This window comes from Hypanus sabinus, chromosome 25 (genome assembly GCF_030144855.1).
Source record: "Hypanus sabinus isolate sHypSab1 chromosome 25, sHypSab1.hap1, whole genome shotgun sequence".
Taxonomy (NCBI): Eukaryota; Metazoa; Chordata; class Chondrichthyes; order Myliobatiformes; family Dasyatidae; genus Hypanus; species Hypanus sabinus.
The window spans coordinates 12,203,274-12,227,896 of NC_082730.1; the positions used below are offsets into that span (position 1 = coordinate 12,203,274).

The following is a 24,623-nucleotide window of genomic DNA, read 5'->3' on the forward strand; positions in this document are numbered from 1 at the left end:
AGTCCACCTGGAGAAGAAAACACACTGCACCTGTTGTTGGGGAATGAGACAGGCCAAGTGAACATTTTGATATAGTGACTACAACTCATTATGTTATGAGTAAAGAATAAATTCAGATCTTGCAGGAAAATACTAAATTGGGGAGGAGGGCAAATTATGACATGATAAGGCACACTGATTGGGAACAGGTGCTGTTGCAGAAGGCCATGTCCAACATGGAGTTGTTTAACAACCAGCTGATCGGACTAAAGAATCAGCATATTCTGGTAAGGATAAGAATGCTAAACAAGGGAGCCTTGGATGATCTGAGAGGTTGTAAAATGAATCTCAAGTAACATGTTTGTACTTTGATAATGAAGTTACTTTGATTTGAAATTTAGTCTGGGAATAAAAAAAACATAGTCATGATTTAGAAAGCTAAAATCAGACTGGGCCTGTTTGGAATATATAGATAGCAGGAAAGTGCTGAACTAGGTGATTAGGGGCCATGAAATGTCCTTGGCGACCAGTATTAAGTAGAATTCCAAGGCATTTTATCTTTGCATTAAGAAAAGAATGATAACTAAGGACTCATTAGATTCGCTGAAGGATAAAAGAAAGAATTTGTGCTTGGAGTTGAGCAGGTGGCTGAGATATTAAGTGAGTTTATTGGTACTTGCCCTCGAGATGTCTGCACAATGGTTAAGACAGAGTGGGACATGCTAATGTGCTGCTACATTTTTGGACTGAGGAGGTGGAGCTGGGCTTTCTGAAAAGCATTGCGGTGGGTTAGTCGACCACAGGGCATAATGGCACATATCCCAGAATATTGAAAGAAACAAGTGAGGAGACTCAAATCATAAAGATGAGAAAAGTGAGGAGACTGCTAGGACTTTGTGTCCTATGTAGTAACAGGCAAAGTCCTAGAGGACTGGAGAGTAGCAAGTGTGGCTCTGTTCAAGAAAGGAAGTAGGGATAATCCAGACAGTTATAGGCCAGGGACCTCACATATGTGGTAAGGAAGCTATTGGTGAAGCTACTGAGGATTTGTGTATATTTGGAAAAAGCATGGCCCAGTTGGGGACAGACAGCATGGCTTTGTACGACTGAGTTTTTTTTTAGAAGATAACAAAGGAGGGTAAAGCAGTGGATGTTTACTACATAGACTTTATTAAGGCATTTGATCAGTCCTTCATGGCATATTGACTCAAGATAATACATGCGATCCTGGGCGAAATGTTGAATGTGCCTTTGGGTTCCTGTACAGTACTTCCTTCCTGATGATAGTATTGACACGAGGTCACGTCCTTAATGATTGATGATGGAAGATAGAATCTTTTCTTTTCTCCCCAGGGTAGAAATATCAAACAATAGTGGACATGGTTTCAAGATGGGAAGGGGGGTTTAAATGTGGTGAGATGGGCAAGATTTTTCTGCAGAGAGTGGCGGTTGACTGGAATGGGTTACCAGGAGTAGTAGTGGAATCGGGTAGTCTGGTGTTTGAATTGACATATGAATATGATGGGAATTGAGGGACATGGATGATACGCAGGAGGAGGACATTTAGTGTAAGTTTGCATTGTTACAACATTGTGGGCCAAATGGCCTGTACAGTTCTGAACAATGTGCTCCACAGATCAGTTGCCAATCCGCGATTTTACATTCTCCATGGTAGTGGTGACCATGTTGTGATCACCACATGCAGTGCTCTAGAGCGAAAGAAGTGCAAGTGGGTCACTTCTTCAGCTGGAAAGACTGTTTGGGTCCCTGGATGGTGGGAACAGAAAAGCTGAAAGGACAATTGTGCAAGGGAAATGTACAAATGTAAGTGTTTAGTGAGATACAATGGAAAGGTGGGCAGAATGGCCTTCTGTGTCATTATAAGATTTTCACTTGAATTACCATGTGGATAGGAGGAATTAATACTTTGTAATTGACTGAATGTTTTGCTTTTATCAAGTGCCTATAAAATATCCCACAGGGTTTTGCAATCTTCCTTTAGGAGTCCAGTCACTGTTGCAATGTTGGAACTGTTTGACTAAGGTTTAGGGGAGTGGAAGCTAAAGTTCATGAATGTAAATATTAATATAAACATTTCCATGTTATTAACTATCTCCACTTTTCCAAAATTCTGTTTGATGTGAGCAATTCATTCTAGGATATCTATAGTCAAGCTGCAATGGAAGTTGGTGTTGAGATTCGGTATCTCTGTCACTGTAGAACAAGGCTGCCTGCTCTGAAACAGTTGTTCTTGCAATAGGATGTTTACCATTACCATGCTTTTTCCCCAGTGCCCTGCAGATGTTTCCTTTTCCACTATAGTTCCAATTTCCACGTTAAGAATTATTGTGTATATACTACTTCCACCCTTTAGGACTGTGTATTCTGTACTGACATGGTTTATTCAATTGTAAAAACAGTATCTTACTCTCTCTCTCCTGGCTCCCTTCTCAATTAAATCTCTCCAGTTGCGGACATTCATTCCTTAAATGTCAGTTTTTTTTTAAAAAATCCACGTCAATTACTGTCTGATCTTTTGAGCCTTCTTGATTTGGTAAATATTATAATATCCAGATTTTAGAGCAGCTCATCTTCAAATTTAAGTACTCGGTCATTCCGCACAGAAATGGGTCCTTTGGTCCATATGTTCTCATGCCCCCATCCGTCATCAATCCCGTGTTTCAGCTCCTCATGGTGCTGCTGATTTCAAGAGTTCATCTAAATATTTAAAAATTGTGAATCTTGGCCTCAGACAATCTGCAGTGTTTTGTGTGCGTCCGTCCGTCCAATTCCTTCTAAATCTCTTGCCTCTTTCATTAATCTTATGCCATTTGAACTGGGGCACCTCAGCCACGGGGGAGGTTTCCTGCTGTGTTAATTATGCCTCACAGTATTTTTTTCTTAACAAACCCATTTGTAGCAGCAAAACCAAACTGAAACTATTGCTGCTGCCTGCAACCCAATGATTTGTTATATTAGTATGATGCATCCTCACTCCAATAATGTTGCTCCAAAAATGGAGGATCCTTTATTAGCAAACATACAATCTTGAAGCAATGAAACTTAAATGAACCTGTTACGAATGTGCCACAGCTCTGAGGGGCCGAAGGGAGCGGGGTAGCCTCCTCATTTTTGAGAATTGCAAGATCATTATTGAGTCAGTTCAGGAGACCCAGGAAATGAGAGAAAGACATGCAGAATCCACAAAGAGTTTGGAATGTGTCCTGGCCTCCGAAAGGCAGAACCATTGATAACGGCTATTGTCTCTTGGAGACGGAATTGTGTAATGAATCCTGTACGATGCATCGAAGCCCCCAGGCAATGAACGGGGGGGGGGGGGAGGGGGTTGGTGAAGGGATTGCAACATCCCAACCTGATTGACATCTGAGACCCTGTGAGTCAGGATAAAAGAGGGTCTGTGGGAACAGCCCCTCAGATGCACCAGAAGAAACGCTAGAACTCCTGTAACAGCGTAATAGCGAAAGCCGGTGGATACAGCCCACATGCGTCCCTTTCCATTTGCCTCGGAATTGTTGGGTCTTGCCACGGAAGCACGGCTTTAGCTAACCACAAAGGGGAAACCAGTCCCCCAACGGCTCTCGAAGGATTGACATCATAAAAGGAATGGGCAAGTTAAACCTCCATCTTTCTCTCCAACCAATGAAGGCTGCAGCCTACAGCTTGAATGAACTTAAGTGACCTTTATATTTCCATCGGACCATACATTATCCCCTAGACAACAATAGAGCTATTTCTTATCGAGTATTATTATAACCGCGCTTTTAGATTTAGTATTGACAATGTATATTATCTGTATGTTTGCATTGATATTATTTTTGTGTATTTTTATCAATAAATACTGTTAAAAATAGTACCATCAGACTTCAGCGGACCTCTCCATCTTTGCTGGTAAGTGACCCAGTTACGGGGTATGTAACAAACCCAAGTATAAGTGTAATTGAGCTTTATTGAATGATATTGAGGGATCAGCAAAAGACATGACATCGGCCAGTTGCAAGCTGCAATAAAATGAATAAGAATATGTGACTTATTCCCTTCACTTCTACCACACCCACATTCTTGTGACTAGTTACCATAATAACTACACAACCCAGAATACAATGCAGATAGAGAACAGATGCATGGCTCCTACATTCCAACCCCCTAATTATTTGACTGGAATAAATTACTAGAATAATTACAACTATATGCTAATAGGACACAGGAGACATGAAAACTCATCATTTACACAAATTCCCTATTTTGGTAAGCAGTCTATCTTAGATTGTTTTTCTTCTAGATTGCATTCAGGAAAATCTGGCTGGAATGGTTTCTGCCTAAGCCCATCCAAGCGCAAACCTGATGTCCCGGTGACTGTCAGCTCAGCTGAGCAAAGTCGCTTCCACCACCACAGTTTCCTTTCAAAGGCCCATTAAGAGTCCAACCCAGCATTGTTCTGATTGTATAGGGTTCATCATTAATACTGTGAATCATTTGCATGGGCTTGAGTGCCTTGGGTACATTTGCCCTTATCAACAGCTCAATTTTTACTTCATTTTCCAGCCAATGAACATGCTTCAAGTGAGAGCATTCCTGAAGACCTCCCTGATGAGGAGTGTTCCCTTTGTAGACAGGCATAAGTTCCTGTGTATAGATGTTAGGCAGTTTACAATAGTTTTCACTATCTAAGCCAGCCACTTCCAATCCTGAAACAACTTAGCTACTCACAATGTTCCCTTGACTTATGGTGTGTAGGAGAACGCATGTTACTTTTCCTGTCAGGTTGAGCTTGTTCATGTAACTCGCTATGCAGAGCACTGCCGTACTTCCTTAATCTAGGAAAGCACAAGTAACCACTGTCTTGTTACTCTTGGACTTCACCTGAACTGGAACTATAGGAAGTTTACAGTTTACTAGTAAGCCGATTAGATACGAAGGTGGTACTCGCTGCCTTGTTTGCTTCATTCATGGCTTGTTTCAAATCTGCGCCCTTTTCATCAGTGCTGGGCTTAGTTGTAGCTTCACTTTGCCAAAGTAGTGGGATAGCCTCGTTCTTAGCTTGAGGATGAACTTGTGATCTAGTTTTGCTCATACTTTTACTTACTGCTGGCAATGTAGCAATATATTTTTCTCCAAACACTGGGGGTGTAGCAATCTTTACTTCTCTTTCAATAAAATCAACAATGTCAGTGTAAGTAGCCTTGCCTTTCTTGCTCTTTACAAATTGCTGATCTTCATTTTCCCCCTAAATATATTGGGCAATTTATTTATGACAATCCTCATTAGCGGGCATTTCCAACTCGTGCATTTACATGTTTTCCATGGCATTGCAACAGCCTCTAAAGAAAAGACTGGATCTTGAAGTGCTTTCACGCCTTCTGATTTAATATGTGGCCAAGAAAGAGCCTTTTCTATGTAGGCCGCAGCACTTTAATGCTCATCGCCAAAATGTTCCTGCAGTAAAGCTTGGGCCTTTAAATATCCTTGCTCCAGGCTGGCTTGTGGGCAACTTTTGATGAGCTCACTGGGGTAACCTCCAGTGAACTGTTTGAGAAAATAGAGACAGTCACCATAATTATCCGTCTTGCCCTCAAAGCTATTCTTGAAAGCCCTCATATATGAATGACACTGCAATGGATCGCCATCGACGATTTGAATCTCTCTCTTAGGCAGAGATGCAATGTATTGTTGCATCATTGCTAGTTATTTCCTTTGCGTCCTTATGGCCTCTAGTGTAGCATTTTCACCTTTATCATCTGAAACACGAGTAGCTTCATGCTGTAAATCAGTGTCCTCAGAAGCACCTTGTGTTATTGGATGTGGCATAGGTTCAGAGTGCCTCCTTGGTGCAGGCTGAGAGTGAACACCCTGAACTACCCCTTGGGTTTAATCTCGTGCCTCATAAGCATTTTGTTCCTCAAATGTCTCCACATTGACATTGAGTATGCTGGATTTTCTCTCTTCCATTCCAACATGGGAACTCTCAGCATAGAATTGTCCTTTTGAAGTATGTTCGGCACTCATAGCACTTGAAGCCCTTAGCACTTTAACTCTGGCCACCTTGGCTGCAATTTCTTCCTGCAATTTAAGCTGTTCCTGGTTTCTACAAAACTGTTCCATCTTTTCTTCTAATGCACGTTTATCCTGCAATATTTGTTGTCTGTCGCAAAACTCAGCCTCCATTCTGATGTGAGCTAATGAGGTATCAGATGCGTGAAGCACTTTCCTAGCAAGAGAACGTGCTGAATGTTAGACAGGCTGTCTTCAGCTTTACATGTAGACCAGGCCTGTTCTGTGGCTTTATAAATATCTTCCTCTCCTCTAGCAATCTAACCTTAATGTCTGTTTTAATTTCTCTTTTAGTCTTGACTTCAAGGTCACTGCTTCCAGCTTGACTCATGTTGACTCATGTACTTTTCCAAGTACACAATCCAGACAAAACGGCAAATTCAATTCAGCTGTCAACAGTCAAAGCAGTATTTCAATTCAACATTTCAACAAAACTAAGGACCGAACTATTCAGGCAAACACCACTGTTCAAAAACTGACCGTTTAAAACTGTGTTCAGATCCAAATGCACAGCATGAACCAACAAAAGATTGTTGCTTGCCACAAGTTGCTTCAGTTGCAGTTCTAATTTCACGGACACATCCGAATCCAAATGGACACATCCATTTGGTATAACTGTTCAAAGCTCTTGCTGACAGAATGTAGCAGCAAAACCAGAACAACTGCCACTGCCTGTGACCCTGCGGATTTCTTATACTTGTGTGACGCGCCCTCACTCTAATAACGTTGCTCCAAAAGATGAGGATATGTATTCAATCCCTTATTTGCAATTAGCAAACACACAGTCTTGAAGGGATGAAACTTAAGCATACCCAAGCATAAGCAAAGCGCAATTGAGCGTCATTGAGCCATCAGCAAAAGATACAGCATCCGCTGGTCCCAAGCTACAAACTGCAACAAAATAAACCAGAATATGTGACTTCTTCCCTTTGTTTTCACCATGTGCGCCCCCCCCTCCAAACTCATGGGACTTGTTCCTATGATAAACGTGCAACACGGAATACAATGCAGATAGAGGAAAGATGCAAACACGAGGAAATCTGCAGATGCTGGAAATTCAAACAACAACACACACAAAATGCTGGTGGAACACAGCAGGCCAGGCAGCATCTATAGGGAGAAGCACTGTCGATGTTTCGGGCCGAGACCCTTCGTCAGGACTCCTCCACCCATCCTTTCTCCACCCATCCTTTCCCATCTCTCCTCATAACTGAAGCACTGTATTTCAAGCAACATCCTGGTAAATCTCCGTACCCTTTCCATTGCAATTGCTTTCCTTTACTGTAATGATGACAATAGCCCATAATACTTTAGCATAGCCAACATTTATCAAGTTGTACCATAACCTTTTTGCTCTTGTGTTTTATGTCTCAGTGTACAAGGCAAGTATCCTGTGTGCTTTTTTTTAAAAAAATTGCCTCATCTATTTATGCTTCCATCTTTGGACTTCTACACCCTCAGAGCTCCCTCTGATCTTCAATAGTTCCTAGGCCTGTGCCAAATATTTTGCCCATTCAGGGCCTCCCACAGTGTGAGGTGTATAGCAATATTACAAAGTTGACGATGATGCTCTAAGTCTTTAAGCATCTAGTCTTTTTCTCTCCCTCAATGTTACAAGCCATCTAGGCATCAAGATCTTGCAGCATTGTACATGAATTGCAGGAATTCAAGATGTCATTGTTTCCTTGTATCTTGTACTGAATCCTTCGGGTTAATGCTAGGTCAGTTATAATGAAGCAAAAATTAAGTAATCTAGTTAGCCTGTGTATATTTTGTAAGAAGTATATATTGTGAGAGAAAGAAAATTTAATTCTTCTGTAATTGTTTGCAGTACTTTTAGAGAAAGTCCCTGAATAGAAGCTTAATCTCCTTTGTACAATTTTCATTCAAAATAATCTTGTACACAAGTCTCTGCTTTATGAAGCTATTTCCTATTCTTCACTTATGAAAAATTATTTTAATTAGATAATTTTGTTTTGTTGCTAACCTTTCATAGATCGACCCTCAGATTTGCTGGTGACACATGCCAGTGATAAGAAACCTGACTCTGAAGATTTCCAACACAAGGATATTGCCTGAGATCAAGCTGTTCAGTCATGAGAGACAAAAGACTGTAGATGCTGGTAGTGTCACAGTTAGATATTACTGTCCCAGCTGCAAGACCGACATTCAATTCCTACCCCTGTCTGTAATAAGTTTGTATGTTTTTCCCGCGACTACACTGATATCCCCCTGGATACTTTGATTTTCTCTCACATTCCAAAGATGTACAAATTAGGGTTAGTAAGTTGTGGGCGTGTCACGTTGACACCAGAAGCATGGCCACACCTGCGGCTGTCCCCAGCACGTCTCAGACTGTGTTGGTCGTTGACGCAAATGGCACATTTCATTATGTTTTGATGTACATGTAACAAATAAAGCTAATCAATGTTCGGGGACCTCAGTGGGTCAAGCAGCATCTATCTTGCAGTCCAGATGAAGGGTTCTCATTTTTCATTTTCAATCATTTTTTATTGATTTAAAAGAATAAGGATAGATACAAGTCAAAGGAGAAGTTATTTCAAATACGTATTTCAATTAAAGAATAAAGAAAAGAATATACATTGTCAAAACCATATATTAGCTCAATACTATACTATATTAAAAAGAGCCACAACTCCTCTTAACAATTCATAGAAAAAAAAAGACTCAAAATTTCTATTATTGAGAAGGGAAAAAAGAACCACTAAACTAACCTAAAACAAAAAAAAAGAATGGGCAGTCCATTTTGAGGATACAATTTTTTTTAGAAGAAGGAAAAATCCTTCTTGTTCAATCTGAAGGGTTCTCGAAATGAAACATCGACTGGCTATTTCCCTCCATAGATGCTGCCTGACCCACTGAGCTCCTCCATCTTGTGTATTACTGGAGAAGCTAGATCTGTTCTCCCTGGAGCAGAGGAAGGTATGAGGAGATGTGACTGATGTATATAAAATTGAAGGGTGTATTTTTTTTATTTTGAGATACAACAAGGTAACAGGCCTTTTTGTCCCAATGAGCCATGTGACCAATTAATCTACTAATCTGTATGTCTTTGCAATGTGAGAGGAAACCCATGTCACAGGGAGAATGTACAAATTCCTTACAGACAGCAGCAGAACTAAACCAGAGTTACTGCCGCTATAATAGCATTACATTAACCACTGAGTGGTTGAAGCTGAGTTGTTAACAGCATTTTAAAGAGTTTCGAAAAGTTTGAATTGCTTGGGCTTAGAAGTCTGTGGACCAAGTGCTGGGCAAAGAGTGATCATTGATGGATGAGTTGGGTTGAACGGCCATTCTCCACATTGTAATATTCTGTGACAACTAAATGAGTCTGGGTCTAAACCTAAAACATAGACGCCATCTGAGAAGCTTAAACAGGAGATTCTGCAGATGCTAGAAATACTGAGGAACATACACAAGATGCTGGAGGAACTCAGCAAGTCAGGCAGCATCTGTAGAGGAGAATAATGTCCTGATGGAAGGATCTTCATTCAAGATGTTGACTGCTTATTCCCCTACAAGATGCTGCCTGGACTGCTGAGTTCCTCCAAGCATTTTGAATCTGTGAAACTTGCTTTTAGTAGTATTAAATGAGGAAGTATGGTATAAATGTCTCCACTTTAACCCCCATCAGGATGCTAAATAATACTAAAAGGCACATTAGGTTCATTTGGTTAACTGACCAAGCATGGAATAGCTGTGTAGAGTAGTCATTTCCATTAGTTGCAAGAGAGGACCAAAGGGCATCGCCCCAAAATAGAGGGATGTCCCTTGGGAAGAGAGATGAGGAGGCATTTCTTAAGACAGTGGCTGGAAAATCTAGAATTTAGTGCCTCAAACAACTGTGGAGCCAAGTCATAGGGTATATTTAAAGTGGAAGCTGGTAGATTCGATTAGTATCAAAGGTTATGGGTAGAAGGCAAGGAAATGGGGTTGAGAGGGATAATAAATCAGCCATGATGGAATGGCAGAGCAGGCTCGATGGGCGAAGTGGCTTAATTCTGCTCCTATGTCTTATGTTTTGCTTATAAATTGAGGGAATGGGATGATGGAACAGCATAGCAATGCCAGTCTTGGATTTATCAATTGGTCTATGAGGCAGAAACAGTAATAAATTATTGCCAATTGTATTGCAATGAAGTCTGAAATCAAAGCCAGTGAGTTGACAAGAATGCCTTTCCCAAGGTTGGTTTGTTAAAAAAGGAACAGTCTAGTTTATCAGCTGGCTGCAAATGTGATTGAAATAAAAAGTGTTAATGACTAGACATGAAAACGTGTGGGTGGAGCTGTGCAAAAGGACATTCTTTTCAATACTGCCTTAAGATTTGGGTTCTTTTCCAAACACACATGGGAGTAAGGTTTGCAAGAAGTATTAATGAGGCCCTGTGGGATTGTAATTGCTGAATTGTTTCAAGTCATAAGAGATTTAATTCAGCATGTGAAAGTTACTAGCTTGATGGAGAAGAATGAAAATAGGAGAGAGCAGGGAAGTGAATCTATAGCAGATGTTGAGATTGTGAATGTGGTTAGGTTGTCAGTGAGATTTGAAAAGTGTCAAACTGATGACTTGTTATAGTTGTAGGCTTTAGAATTTGTAGAAACTGATTGGAGAAGACTGGGTTAATTGCCAAGGTTGTCCAAGTTACCAAAACATAAGATGTTTATTTATCAAAGAAAGATGAACATCTTCTATTTAAAAACACGAGAATGTCTGCAGATGCTGAAAATCCAAAGCAACACACACAAAATCCTGGAGGAATTCAGCAGGTCAGGCAGCATCTGTGGAAATTAATAGATAGACGACGTTTTGGGCTAAGACCCTTCTTCAGGACCGAGAAGGAAGGGGGAAGATGCCAGAATAAAAAGGTGGGAGGGGAAGGAGGCTAGCTGGACTTCTTTTGAAGTTTTGCTGTTTTTAATAAATGTTCATATAGAACTGAAGAGTATAGCAAAGGAACAGGCCCTTCGACTCTTATGTTGTACAGAACAAAAATAAATTAGTTATCAAATGGCCAACTAAACTAATCCTCTATGCCTAGATAATGCCCACAACCTTCCACTTTCCTCACATTCATGTACCTATTAAATGTCTTTTAAAAGTCCCTTGTGTATCTGCTTCTACCACCAACCTAGGCAGCACATTCCATGCACTCAAACTGAGTATATATTAAAAAACAATTGATCCTCACATCTTCTGTGAAATTGTCCCCTCTCACATTATATTTGCAATGAATATGGAATGTTTACTTAAATCTTACTCTGTTGCTACATTTGAGGGATCAGTCCCTGCACATGAGCTTTTCAAATTCTCAACTCGAATTAAAATCATTCTTCATGCACCAAAAGCAGAAAATTGACTTCATCTATTAGCAACAACCACTTTAAAACTGAATAACATTTTTAGGCTCTCTTTTTAATGTCAAGTGTGATGACACAAGAATGCTGTGTCTCAATTAAATTGTCTTTCCTTAATGGTCGGAAAACTTGTTATTCTAAGGTGTTGAAATTAATGACAGCAGTTGAGAAAATTGTCTGTCAAGTGCCCTGAAACTTCCTGAGTGGTGCTGTAAAATGCAAGTCTTTTCCTCTCTGTTTGGTTATTTTCGTATGCTACATATTTCCTGAGATAAAAGACAGATAATCTTAATTAGTGGAATCCTATTTAAGATTCACATTAGATTAGGGGGTTTCCAACCTGGGGTCCACGGACCACTTGTTTACTGGTGGGGGTTGATAATATAAAAAGGCTGGGAATCCCTAGATTAGAAGGTTGTATTTTCAGCTATTCACTTGCAAAGTATGGACAATGTCAGGAGGAATGTCGGAAGAACTTTTTGATGGAGAATGAAGCAGTTCCCTGTATCCTCTGCTTTACCCACACAATTAGCTTCTGTCTTTGCCACAGTGAAAATTCTAACTATGTAAATTTTCTTGTGTGGAAATGCACTTTACACAAGCAAAATTTCCCATTGGCAAACCATTTTAATTCCCATTTTGGCATGTTTATCCATGGCCTCCGGCCATTCTCAGGTTAAAGGAGCAACACCTCGTATTCCATCTGGGTAACCTCCAACCATATGGCATGAGCTTTGATTTATTTTTTTGTTTAAGTTATGATCATTTCTTCCCCATCCCCTCATTTTCCACTGCTCTTTCTGGCTCCCCTCAAATCCTTTCTCTTATTTGCCCATCACCTCCCTTGGGTTTCTCTCCTCCTTTCCTTTCTCCTATGGTCCACTGTCCTCTCTGATCAGATTCCCTCTTCATCCCTTTACCTTTTCTACTTATCACCTCCCAACTTTTCACTTCATCCCCTCTCCCCCACCCACTTATCATTCCCCTCACTGGCTTCACCTATTAATTTCTAGCTTGTACTCCTTCCCCTCGCTCCACCTTATTCTGGCTTCTTTCTCCTTCCTTTTTAGTTCTGATGAAGGGTCACAACATGAAATATTAACTCTTTATTCATGTCCATTGATGCTGTCTGACCTGCTGATTTCCTCCAGCATGTATGTGCTATCATTTGAAGTTGGTGCAATACACTGGAACTTAATCACTTGCATATTTCTGTATTATGTAGCTAAAGAATTTAAAGCTCTTCTTTGGAGTTTAGAAAACTTGCTAAAATTGCCCCTCATTCTTCTAAACATTAGAGGACATGGTTGATGTAGAGATTTTTTTCATGCATGGGAGATTGTTGAAAAAGAAGAGATAGTTACACAATTGGAAATGGTAATTTACAATTCAATTTTGAGAATACTTTGCCTGAGGGTTGTTGAGGCTGGATCGTTGGGAGCATTTAAAGAGGAAGCAATAAAGTTTTGAATGAGGAATTGAGAGGAAACTGGCACAGAAGAGGAAACGGCACCAGGGCAGAGGGTTAGGGTTGTTTGGAATATTGGCATGCTTGAGGAGCTGAGTGGCCTGCTTGTGTCTTATGGTTCCGTCAGATAATTGTTTTATCCAAATCAGCTAATTGGGATTGCAAGTGCCTTCTTCCTGTTAATTGAGCAAAACTTCAGAGCATTTTTTGGTCTTTGAAGTAAACCTTTCAGCACATTGAGCCTATGCCAGTTCCTGCTTGAACTTTCAGGTTAATCACATTTTCTGCTGTTTTCTACAAAGTGCTTCAAATTATTTCCTTTTAAGTACCTTTCCAGTTCTTTGTTTTGAAATTTCAGTTTGACTCCCCACCAGTGTTTAAACCAGTGTTCTGTTTTATTGTACTCTGCAGAAGTGAGTAAAACTATCTTTATCTTCTGGGCTCCCAAGTTGTTGGATCTTCCACTAATTGAACACTAAATTCCACTAATTAAGGTGTATCTAACCTGTCAAGTCTTTGTTCCAAGGAGTTCCCAGCTTTTTCCTATTGCTGAAATTCCTTGATAAATTCCAGCTCTCAACAGTTCAGAATAAAAATCTATACCCAGTATTAGCTTTTATCTCCTCTGATTTAATTGACCATCCACACCGCCACCAGCCACACATTTATTACCACTTTCTAGTTGGCCGTACTACATATTAATCAGAATCTTCCAGATCTCGCCTGACAAAGGACACTTGTGCCAGAATTTTGTTTCTGAATTTCATTTCAGCATTCAATGCTATTGTCCCACAGACCTTGGTGAATAAACTCGTACTCCTTGGTTTAAATTCACCACTGTGCACTTACAAATGAACAAACCTCTGAGGTCAGGATGCCCAACTCCTCCCCCTCAACGTGGGTACCCCCAGGGCAGTGTGCTGAGTCATTGCAGTACGCTCTGCTTGTATGTGACTACACGGCCAGACATTTGAGTGATCATATCTTCAAGTTTGCCAGCGACACGACAGAGGAGGGACTCATCAACGATGATTTCTGTAGGTTGAAGAGCTCGAGGGTTGGTGTCGGGCAAATAACCTCTTCCTCACTGTCAACAAGACAAAGGAGATGATTATCGACTTCAGAAGAACTCACTCCACTTTTTACATCAGCAACACAACAGTGGAAACTGCAAGCAGTTTCAGACTCCTGGGAGTGCACATGACACACAACCTCTCATGGTACCAGAATACATCCTACACAGTCATGAAAGCTTACCAAGGCCTCTACTTTTTGAGGAGGCTGAAGAAAATTGGAACTTGCATATCTGTACTTGCATCATTCTGCAGATGCATGAGCATCTAAACAAACTGCATCACTGCTTGGTGTGAAAACCACACTGCTGCAGATAGCAAGGTCTACAACAGGTATTCCAAACTACCCAATGCATCACTGGCACTAGCCTACCCTCCACCAAAGACATGTGTATGGAAAGATGTTGGAAAATGACTAGTAGCATTAAGAAGGATCCAACCTGACTTGTTTGTGGACAGTTTGTCCCACACCTATCAGGGAGGTGACTATGCAGCATCCACGCTGGGACCCCCAGACTCAAGAAAACAGCTACCTTCCCCAAGCTGCAAGGCTGATCAACACCTCTACCCTCTAACTCCTCCATTAGTTTATTATTTCCTATCATTCACCTTGTGTATAGCCCATTTTATGGAAGTGCGATCAACCTATGTATACAAGCTATCTTATGTATTTATTGTGTTTTTAAAATATTATTGTATTCTTTATCTTTTGTGGTTTTTTTTGTACTGCATCAGATCTGGAGTAACAATTTAGTTCTCCTTACACTTGTGTACAGGATATGACATTAAACAATCTTGAATCTCAATCAAGGTTCTCCAAACCCAAGTCTCTTTCCCCCACTCTCTCTTATTGTACTGAAACTTAAAATTTGTTTTTTTTTTTCCAGTACTAATGAAAGTTTCCAACTTCCTCAAATGCTGCTTGACTGGAATATATACCACACTTTGTTTCAATTTCAAGTTTCCAACAGCCGGCACTGTTTAACTATTAATGGACTTAATTTGCATTGTCATTAAATGTCTGATTGTAGGAAGATCTTCACTGGGGACCAGAATTGTCTAAGATGAGTGTTTTGTTGTGTCATGGTAGCATAGGGGTTGGCATGACACTATTACAGCTTGGGGAGTTCTGGAGTTTGGCGTTCAATACTGGTGCCATTCTGTAAGGAGTCTCGGTACGTCCTCCCCATTGAATGGGTGGGTTCTCACTGGGTGCTGCAGTTACGCTTCACAGTCCATAGATGTACTGGGTAAGTTAACAGGTCATTGTATATTGTCCTGTGATTAGGCTAGGTTTAATTGTGTATGTTTGTTTGTGGCAGGGCCTAATCTGTGCTGTAAATAAGATGAATAAAATAATAATTGACCACCCAGGTAGATGGGGGTTGAAATGGCACTTAGCACACTGATCTTAATCAGTCAGAGCATTGAGTGTAGGAGTTAAGACATTATGTTACAATTGTACAGATCATTGGTGAGGTTGCACTTGGAGTGCTGTGTACAGTTTTGGTCACTGTTATTAGGAAGGGGTAATGGGGTGGAGATGTGCCTGCAGCACCTGCATAGCCTCCTGATCATGGTCATGTGAAGCCATGGGAGCAGGCGGTGGATGGTTGGTTGGGCAGCTGGTGGATATCACAAGTCCTAGTTGTGCAACCACTATGTGAAGAACATTGATAATGACTGGGTCACCCGTCTTTTAAAGACACTGCCCAGAAGGCAGCAATGGCAAACCACTTCTGTAAAAACAAAAAAAAATTAGCCAAGATCGGTCATGGTCATTGGAAGACCCTGGTCACCCATGTCATACGACATGGCACATGATGTTACTAGGAAGGATGTGGTAAAAGACAGGGTACAGAAAAGATTTGAGGATGTTGCCAGAACTAAAGGGCTGAGTCATAGGAAGAGGTTGACTAGGCTCAGTCTTCATTCTTTGCAACATGTGAGAAAGCAGGGTGGCCTTAGGAAAATTTGTTGAAAAATTGAGAGGCATAGTTAAGGTGCATGTTAAGTCTTTTCTCCAGGATAGGAGAGTCTAAAACTAGGGAGCACATGTTTAGTGTGTGAGGGTAAAGATTTGAGAGGGTCCTGAGAGGCAACTTCATGCAGAGGCTGGTGAGTTCCAGAGGAAGTGGCTGAAGCACGTATAATAGTGTTTCAAAAAAAAACACTTGGGTGTGTACATAAAGGGATGGAGCTTAGAGGGAAATGGGCTGAATATAGGAAACTGGAACTAGCTGTGTGGGCAACAAGACTGGCATGGAGTGATTATACCAAAGGGTCTGCATCCCTGTGGTTTTGCTCTTTGACTCTGATTCTAATGATGTTCTTACACTAAATTATATCTGATAATGTCATTGAATGTTAGTTGAGAGTTTTCTCTTTAGGAACACTAACTTCTATACTAACCAATATGCTTTCATTTCAGTGGACTTTGCTTTGAAAATTTTACAATGGTCTGACACGGAGACTGTTCGACTACAGCTCTGGGACATAGCAGGTAAGTGTCCATTTCTGTTTGTGTATCAAAATCAATTCAATTCAAATTTAGTTGTCATTTCAACCATACATGAATACTCATGAATGCAGCCAAATGAAACATCATTACTACGGGGTCAAGGTGCAAATTACAGTTCAGTCACATACAGCACAAAGCACACATTAGATACACAAAAAAATGATAGTATCGCACAATAAGAGTTTAAAAAGTAAACTCAAAACCATCAATCCACAGCCTGACTCCACCATCCTGGACACCTCGCCCCACTGCCCCCCTCCAACCGGAGACACTGCAGCTCGAGGCCCAGTCCTTGCATATACAAGATAACAAGCCCATATAGAATATCAGTAAAAAATACAACCACACACAATATACATGTGTATTGTCCAAATCCTTATTCAATTGAAATCTTCTGTCGATGACACATGAGCTTGTCTTCAGCCATGCAAACACTGTGGGGGGTAGCCCCAACTCCAGCCCCAAGTGGAGTGCAGTGGCTTGGACGCCTCTCTCCAGCAGCTGAAAAACAGGTGACCCCGCAGCTGCTCGCGGCTTGGTCCTCGCTGTGACCGAGTCCACACAGCTCTGCATATTCACCCCTGAACTTGGCCAATAAATCAGCAAACTGAATCAGATTAATAATGTCCAAAGGGGTCTTACGATCGCAAAGGAAGTGGCTGTCACAGGTTTCATTTTGTAGTCTTGGTACTTTACCATGAGAAGGAAGTCATGGAAATTAAAACTGCAATTTGGAAGACCAAAGAGACACACCTAGGGTTGCTCCTCCTAGTACATTTGCAGTTGAGGGGAGACATGATAGTTTTTTAAAACTGAAGAGCATAGATAGGGTAGACTCTCAGAATCTTTTCTTCTCTTCCCCCCCCCCCCCCCCCCCAAGATAGAAAAGTCAAACATCAGAGGACCTGCAGGGTTAGAGGAGAGAAATTTAAAGGTTACATGAGGGGCAATTTTTTTTCAGAGATAGATGCCTGGAATGAGTTGCCAGGGGTTTAGTGGAAACAGGCAGCTTGGTAGAGTTGGAAGCTTTTGTATGCACACATGAATACTTGGGGAATGGAGGGGTATGGATGATATACAAGGAGGTTATTTAGGATGTATTGGCATGAAGATTGGCTAAGAATCATGGGCTGAATGGCCTGTCCCGTGCTGCTCTGTTTTATGTTGTAAAATTGAGCAGAGAAATAAAAGCACATGAAGCACAAGTTGTTAACATGTGAGGAGCCATCTGATTGCAGGAAGCTCAAAGGAGAAGTTAAAAGAAGGAAATGCTAGAGAGCGTGTGAAAAGACTGACAATTAGCATAAAAAAGAATTTCTTAAACATTTGGTCAACATGCAAATAGGAAATGTTGCAAGAAGTAAAGTGGAGACAATCAGAGACCAAAATGGAGTTTAATTCTTCACTGGGAAAGATCAGCGTGATAGTCTCAGCAAATGACGTGACTGATATTTTGGATAGCCTTAACAAAAAATAGTGGAGTTATCTAAAGGGCTAGATGCTTATGAAGTAGATGATCATCTGGTCCAAAAGGGATGCATCCAACATTGCAGGGGGATGTAATAGAGGGCATTGCACAGACCTGGCCATAGTCTTCCAAACAGTTATAGATTCAGGTATTTGACAGTTGGAAAATTGTAAATGTCACATCTGGAAAATAACATAAAAGATCAAATGTATTTTTAATGATGTTATGAGATGCATTGCTTGTGTTGGGGCTTTCTAGCCAAACTGCAAGTGTCGCCACCTCCAGCATCAACATGGCATGCCTACAGCTCACTTAACTGTAACTAGTATGTTTTTGGGATGTGGGGGGAAACCAGAGCAGCCGAAGGAAATCTATGCAGTTACGAGGGGAATCTACAAATTCCTTATAGACAGTAGTAGGAATTCTACCATGGTCTTACAGCTAGAATGCTGCAAAGTATTGTGCTCCCCACTACACTACCATTCTGCACTACAAGTGATAACCCTACCAAATACAAACGAATCAATTTAACCTGGATAGCAGGAGAAGTTCTGGAGACAATAAGGAATTAAGTTGTAGATGTGCTGTGAAAAGTCTCTGGATTGGTTAAAGGTAAATCATGTCCAATTAACTTGATAGGATTTTTTCCAATGAAGTACAGAGATGCGATGAAGGAAATCCCATTGTGATATATATGGACTTTATAAGGCATTGGTGAGGCATAAACTTGAGCCTTGTGAACAGTTTTGGGCCCTTCATCTTAGGAAAGATGCGCTGGAATTGGAGAGGATCTAGAGGAGGTTCACAAGGCTGATTCCAGGAATGAAAGGGTTATCAAATGAGGAATGTTTGGCTAGGGGTCTGTACTCGCAGGAATTCAGAAGAATGAGGGGGAATCTCATTGAAACCTTTTGAATGTTGGAAGGCCTAGACAGAGTACATGTGGAAAGGATGTTTCCCATGGTGGGAGAGTCTGGGACAAGAGGGCACAGCATCAGGATAGAGGGGCGCCCTTTCAAAACAGAAATACCGAGAAATTTCTTTAGCCAAAAGGTGGTGAATTTGTGGAATTTGTTGCTTCTTGCAGCTCTGGAGGCCAAATTGTTGGGTGTATTTAAGGCAGAGATTGATAGGTTTTTGATTGGACAAGGCATCAGAGGTTACGGGAAGAAGGCTGGGAACTGGGGTTGAGGAGGAGGGAAAAAAAATCAACCATGATTGAATGGTGGAGCAGACTCGATGGGCCAGATGGCTTAATTCTGCTCCCATGTCTTACAGACGTCCAAAATCAGTTGATAAAGTTGAGAATTCCTTGATCAATGAGAACACAGTATTATTAAAAATGGTGTCAGACAAATGGGTACTATGGTAGTGTAGCACTTTGCGTAACATTATTACAGCTCAGAGCATTAGAGTTCAATTATGGGGACCTCTGTAAGGAAGTTTGTACATTCTCCCTACGAATTGCTTGGATTTCCTCCAGATGCTCTGGTTTCCTACCACAGTCCAAAGACGTACTGGTTAGTAAGTTAATAGGTCATTGTAAATTGTTACCTAATAAAGTTAGGGTTAGTTCAGTGGGTTGCTGGGTGCATGGCTGGAGGGCTTATTCCACACTGTATCTCTAAATAAAATAATTAAAAATAAGTAACATCGAAACAGACTTTTTGACCCTCCAAGTCTAGACTGACCATCTATCAACCAATACATTAACCCTGCTACCTCAATTTTGGAACAAATTTTTAAAATTATGATTTAAAGTTAGTTTAGATAAAAATTAGTTTAAAGACACATTTCTTTTTCAAAATTCTTTTAAAATTACATCCCTGATAATATTTGCTTTCATGCCAGTGCATGATCGCCTGCATTCTTTAGTGTAGTGAAGATATTTTTGGATACTCCCCATTCTTAACAATTCTTGAGAAAATTATGCCAAGTCACTACAGCAGTTCATTTGCTGAAAATATTTTTGCAGTGCTCATGATTCTTATTGGGTCTATGACAAATTTTCAAATTGGAGTAGAGCATGCTTTCAAAAAAGGTAGTTTTTTCTATGTGCCTCCTGGCAAACAAATGTTAAGAATTGCAGATTTGTGTGATGGAGTCTGAGGCTACGTCCACACTAGACTGGATAAATCCGTAACTGAAGCTTTTTCTCTTCATTTTGACCCTCCGTCCACACTGAAATGGCATTTTCCTCCCCCAAAAACAGAGCTTTTCTAAAACGCTCTCCAAAGTGTTTAAATCTGAAAATACCAATTGGCTGGTGTAGTGTGTACGGGGTAACTGAAGCTTTTTAAAAACGCTGTCATGACGTGCTGGAATAGATGGTAGCGCCAGCGCGGCATTTCATAGTTTTCTTGAACGCATCCTTCAACACCGCAACAATGGTGGACGGCTTCAGGAGACTGTCCCTGAGCAGAATGTTACTGCAGCTTTGCAGTATGACAGAGAATTTCAACACGCCCCCCCCCCCACACAACCTAACAAATTCCGAACAGATTGACAACGAGACTGAAGCCAGAAGAGTTAGAAATGTACTCCCCAAATACCTTGACCCATAACTTACTGAATAAATAAGTATACTCACTTTGCCCTGTTTTCTGTCCTTACTTGTATGAAGGTGGTTTACCTATTTATGCAAGTACTTCTCTGACAATAGATGTTACAGCCTAATGTAACATTGTATGGAAATACAAGATAACACTGATGCAGACATGTTTTATATATTTAACAAGGTACTTTATTAATGTATTGCTTGTGCAAACATTCAATAGATGCAATTGTCACTACTTCCAAAATGTTATTTTTAAGTAATAGCTTATGTATGGCATAGACATGAAAATGTAAGGCCAAAAAAGGAAAATTGTATATTTCACTTTTACTCAGGTAAAAATAAAATCACTTTTGCCCAGTAACTCATTTGATTGCACATGTTAAATACAGTAAAATAATACAGAAAGACATGGTAGAAGTAAAGGCTAACAAGTGAGGTAACAGCAAATTTCACTTTTGCCCAGTAACAAGCCTTATTGCATTTAGTTGTAGCTGTCGTCCCTTTCATTGGTGAAGAGACTATGGCTGTAGGAAATGTTTCCAGTACTGTCTGTGAACTCCCTGTTGGTTGCTTCCATACGTTCCAGTATTCGTTTTTTTAGTTTTAAGTCCTCCTGCGTGAGAGCCAACAGCTGTCCGTCATTTGTCAATTTCCTTTTTAAGTTTTTTTTTCTAGTCTGTAACTGGACAAATGCGCACCCAGTCTTTCACAGCAAGATTCGACACCAAACACTTTGCTTCTTTTCTTTTCTGCGCATGCCCAGTAGGAGGAGATTTGCCCAAATACCTATTTTAATGTGGACAGAGGTATTTTCAAAAACGCTCGCTGTGGGCACCTATCGTTTTTACATGGAACCAGCATTTTCAAAATTAGCCGGTCCAGTGTGGACATAGCCAGAGTATGTTTAAGTTGCAGAGCATTGTGTGGGTAGTTTACACTATAACTAGTGTGCCAATGGTGGGTGGAGTTTCAATTAACTATTGCTTTGGTGTGATTATTGTTAGAATTGCACTGTAGTTGGGTGATATTTTAATACATTCCAGATTTCTACTTTGATGGAAAGAAATTTGTACCTTTGGGTGTCACTCCTTACAGGATGTCTAACCTTTAACCCCTGTGTTTGTGATCAGCCTATTTGTTTCCATTCACTAGGTAACTGAGGTGTTGGTTCATGATTTGACAATTCAAAAGAGTTAAATTACGCTTTTGGCTGTGGTTAATTGACGTTTGCATGGTGCAAATGTCACCTTTCACTTGTTAGCCAAACTTGTATAATGTCCAGGTCTTGCAACACACAGAATATATTCAGTGGCAACTTTGTTAGATTCAGGAGTGGAACCTAGTGTGGTATTCTGCTGCTATAGCTGGTCCACTTGAAGGTTCAATGTGTTGAGCATTCAGAGATGCTCTTCTGCATAGCACTGTTGTAATGTATTGTTATTTGAGCTATGATCGCCTTCCTATCAGTTTCAGCCAATCTGACCATTCCCTCTGACCTTTAATTAGCAAGGCATTTTCCCTCACAGAACTACTGCTCACTGGATTTTTTTTTTTGTTGTTTTGCACCATTCTCTGCAAGCTAGAGCAGAGGTTCCTATCCCTTTTTTTATGCCATGGACCAATATAACGAGCAAGGAGTCTGTGGAGCCCAGGTTGGGAACCCCTGCTCTAGAGGCTGTTGTGCATGAAAATCCCAGGAGATCAGTTTCTGAGCTACACTCCATCTGGCACCGACAATCATTCCATGGTTAAAGTCACTTGTATTGCATTTCTTCCCCATTCCCCATTCTGATGTTTGAACAACTGAATCTCTTGACCAAGTCTGCATGCTTTTATGCATTGAGTTGCTGCCATGTGATTGGCTGATTAGATGTGTTAATGAGCATGTGTACCTAATAAAGTGACCACTGAGTGTATTTCATTAACTGAAATTTCAAATGGAACCGAACAATCATTAATTAACGCTTCACTTTTTAATCTTGATTGAAGAAAGTTCATTGATGCATTCTGGAAATAGCAGAGCTATCAAAACCTAATTAAAATGTTCTGCTCTGTTGTTTGGATAACATAATTGGGAAGAATTGAGTGGTCACATTTTACTGCAAATGTCATGGCAAAGAATAATATTCCTACCCTGATTGGGAATGTCTCCTTGTGAAGTTGGGCAAGAATAGTTAATATTTGACAATTGAATTTTTTCTTGCTTTAGTGTCTACTGCAGTCAGTAACAATGGATCAGCTGGAGAATCTATCCAATGCTACTATAAAATTATGCTTTGGTGAATTGTGGGAGTGCATTAGATACAGGTTTCTAAATTCATATGTGTAGATACTCACTGCAAAAGAAATATGTACTTTCTCATATCACTGACCTTTCCCCCCCACCCCCCTTCATTTTAGCAACAGAAAAATGTTTGCCTCCTTTTGTAGGAGATAGAGATTATTCTAAATAAGCAAGCTGCAAAGAAATAATTAACTTGTGTTCTTAGGCCAAGAGCGATTTACGTCCATGACCAGATTATACTACAGAGATGCAGGAGCGTGCATCATCATGTTTGATGTGACAGACGTAACGACTTTCCACAGTTGCCTCAAGTGGAAGCGTGATTTAGACAGCAAAGTTACTCTGGTGGATGGAAGTCTTGTGCCATGTGTTCTCCTGGCAAACAAGGTGAATTTACCTAGATTTGATCTAGCTTCTGCGTTTAGATGATGTATTTTCACCTTTCTATATGCAATACCTTTGAAGCCAAGAGTGCTCTGCTAACCTTAGTCTGGGGTGATAGACAATAGGTGCAGAAGTAGACCATTCGGCCCTTCGAGCCTGCACTGCCATTTTGAGATCATGGCTGATCAATTACTATCAATACCCGGTTCCTGCCTTGTCCCCATATCCCTTGATTCCCCTATCCATAAGATACCTATCTAGCTCCTTCTTGAAAGCATCCAGAGAATTGGCCTCCACTACCTTCCGTGGCAGTGCATTTCAGACACCCACAACTCTGGGAGAAGAAGTTTATCCTTAACTCTGTCCTAAATGACCTACCCCTTATTCTCAAACCATGCCCTCTGGTACTGGACTCTCCCAGCATCTAGAACATATTTCCTGCCTCTATCTTGTCCAATCCCTTAATAATCTTATATGTTTCAATCAGATCCCCTCTCAACTCCTTAATTCCAGCGTGTACAAGCCCAGTCTCTCTAACCTCTCTGCATAAGACAGTCCAGACATCCCAGGAATTAACTTCGTGAATCTACGCTGCACTTCCTCTACAGCCAGGATGTCCTTCCTTAACCCTGGAGACCAAAACTGTGCACAGTACTCCAGGTGTGGTCTCACCAGGGCTCTGTACAAATGCAAGAGGATTTCCTTGCTCTTGTATTCAATTCCCTTTGTAATAAAGGCTAACATTCCATTAGCCGCCTTCACTGCCTGCTGCACTTGCTCATTCACTTTCAGTGACTGATGAACAAGGACTCCGAGATCTCTTTGTATTTCTCCCTTACCCAACTCTACACCGTTCAGATAATAATACTTTAGACTCTTGGGTACAATGGAGAGCTAAATTTTTATTATTAAGATACAACACAGAATAGGCCCTTCAAGCCATGTCATCCAGCAATCCCGCAATTTAATCATGGGACAATTTACAATGACCAGTTAACCTAACAAATGGTACGTATTTGGACAGTAGGAGGAAACTGGAGCACCTGGAGGACGCAGACGGTCATGGGGAGAAATACAAGCTCCTTACAGGCAGTGGCGGGAATTCAACTTGGGTCGCTGGTACTGTAAGGCGTTGTGCTAACCAGTACACTACTGTGCCATGAATGGGAAGCATAGAATAGATTAAAAGGTCTGTTACTATAAAGAAAAATATATAATGTGTGTGTGTAGCTAAACGAATGTTTGGACTTTATGAATAACTAATGTTTAAACAAAATAGATATTGAAGGAACTTCATCCAATTTGAACTGAAGTGCAAGCGGCAATTATTTTTCCCTAACTTGGTTCATCTGGATGTCTCTCCAATTTACACAATTGCACTGATGTTGGCCAAGGTCCAAAATCTTGTGTGCATAAAATGACATTTCTAGATTTCTGCTCT

The 24,623-nt window shown here is 40.7% G+C and overlaps 1 protein-coding gene across 3 annotated transcripts in view; it reads left to right on the forward strand.

The window, feature by feature from the left end:
- LOC132381020 (ras-related protein Rab-7L1-like) overlaps nt 1–24,623 on the forward strand; it is a 33,203-nt gene that overhangs the window by 3,196 nt on the left and 5,384 nt on the right. For all 3 annotated transcript variants that reach the window (XM_059950105.1, XM_059950104.1, XM_059950106.1), the window contains 2 exons: nt 16,400–16,471; nt 23,004–23,185. In XM_059950105.1, the coding sequence (XP_059806088.1) occupies nt 16,400–16,471; nt 23,004–23,185 (254 nt within the window). The remainder of the gene's footprint in view (nt 1–16,399; nt 16,472–23,003; nt 23,186–24,623) is intronic.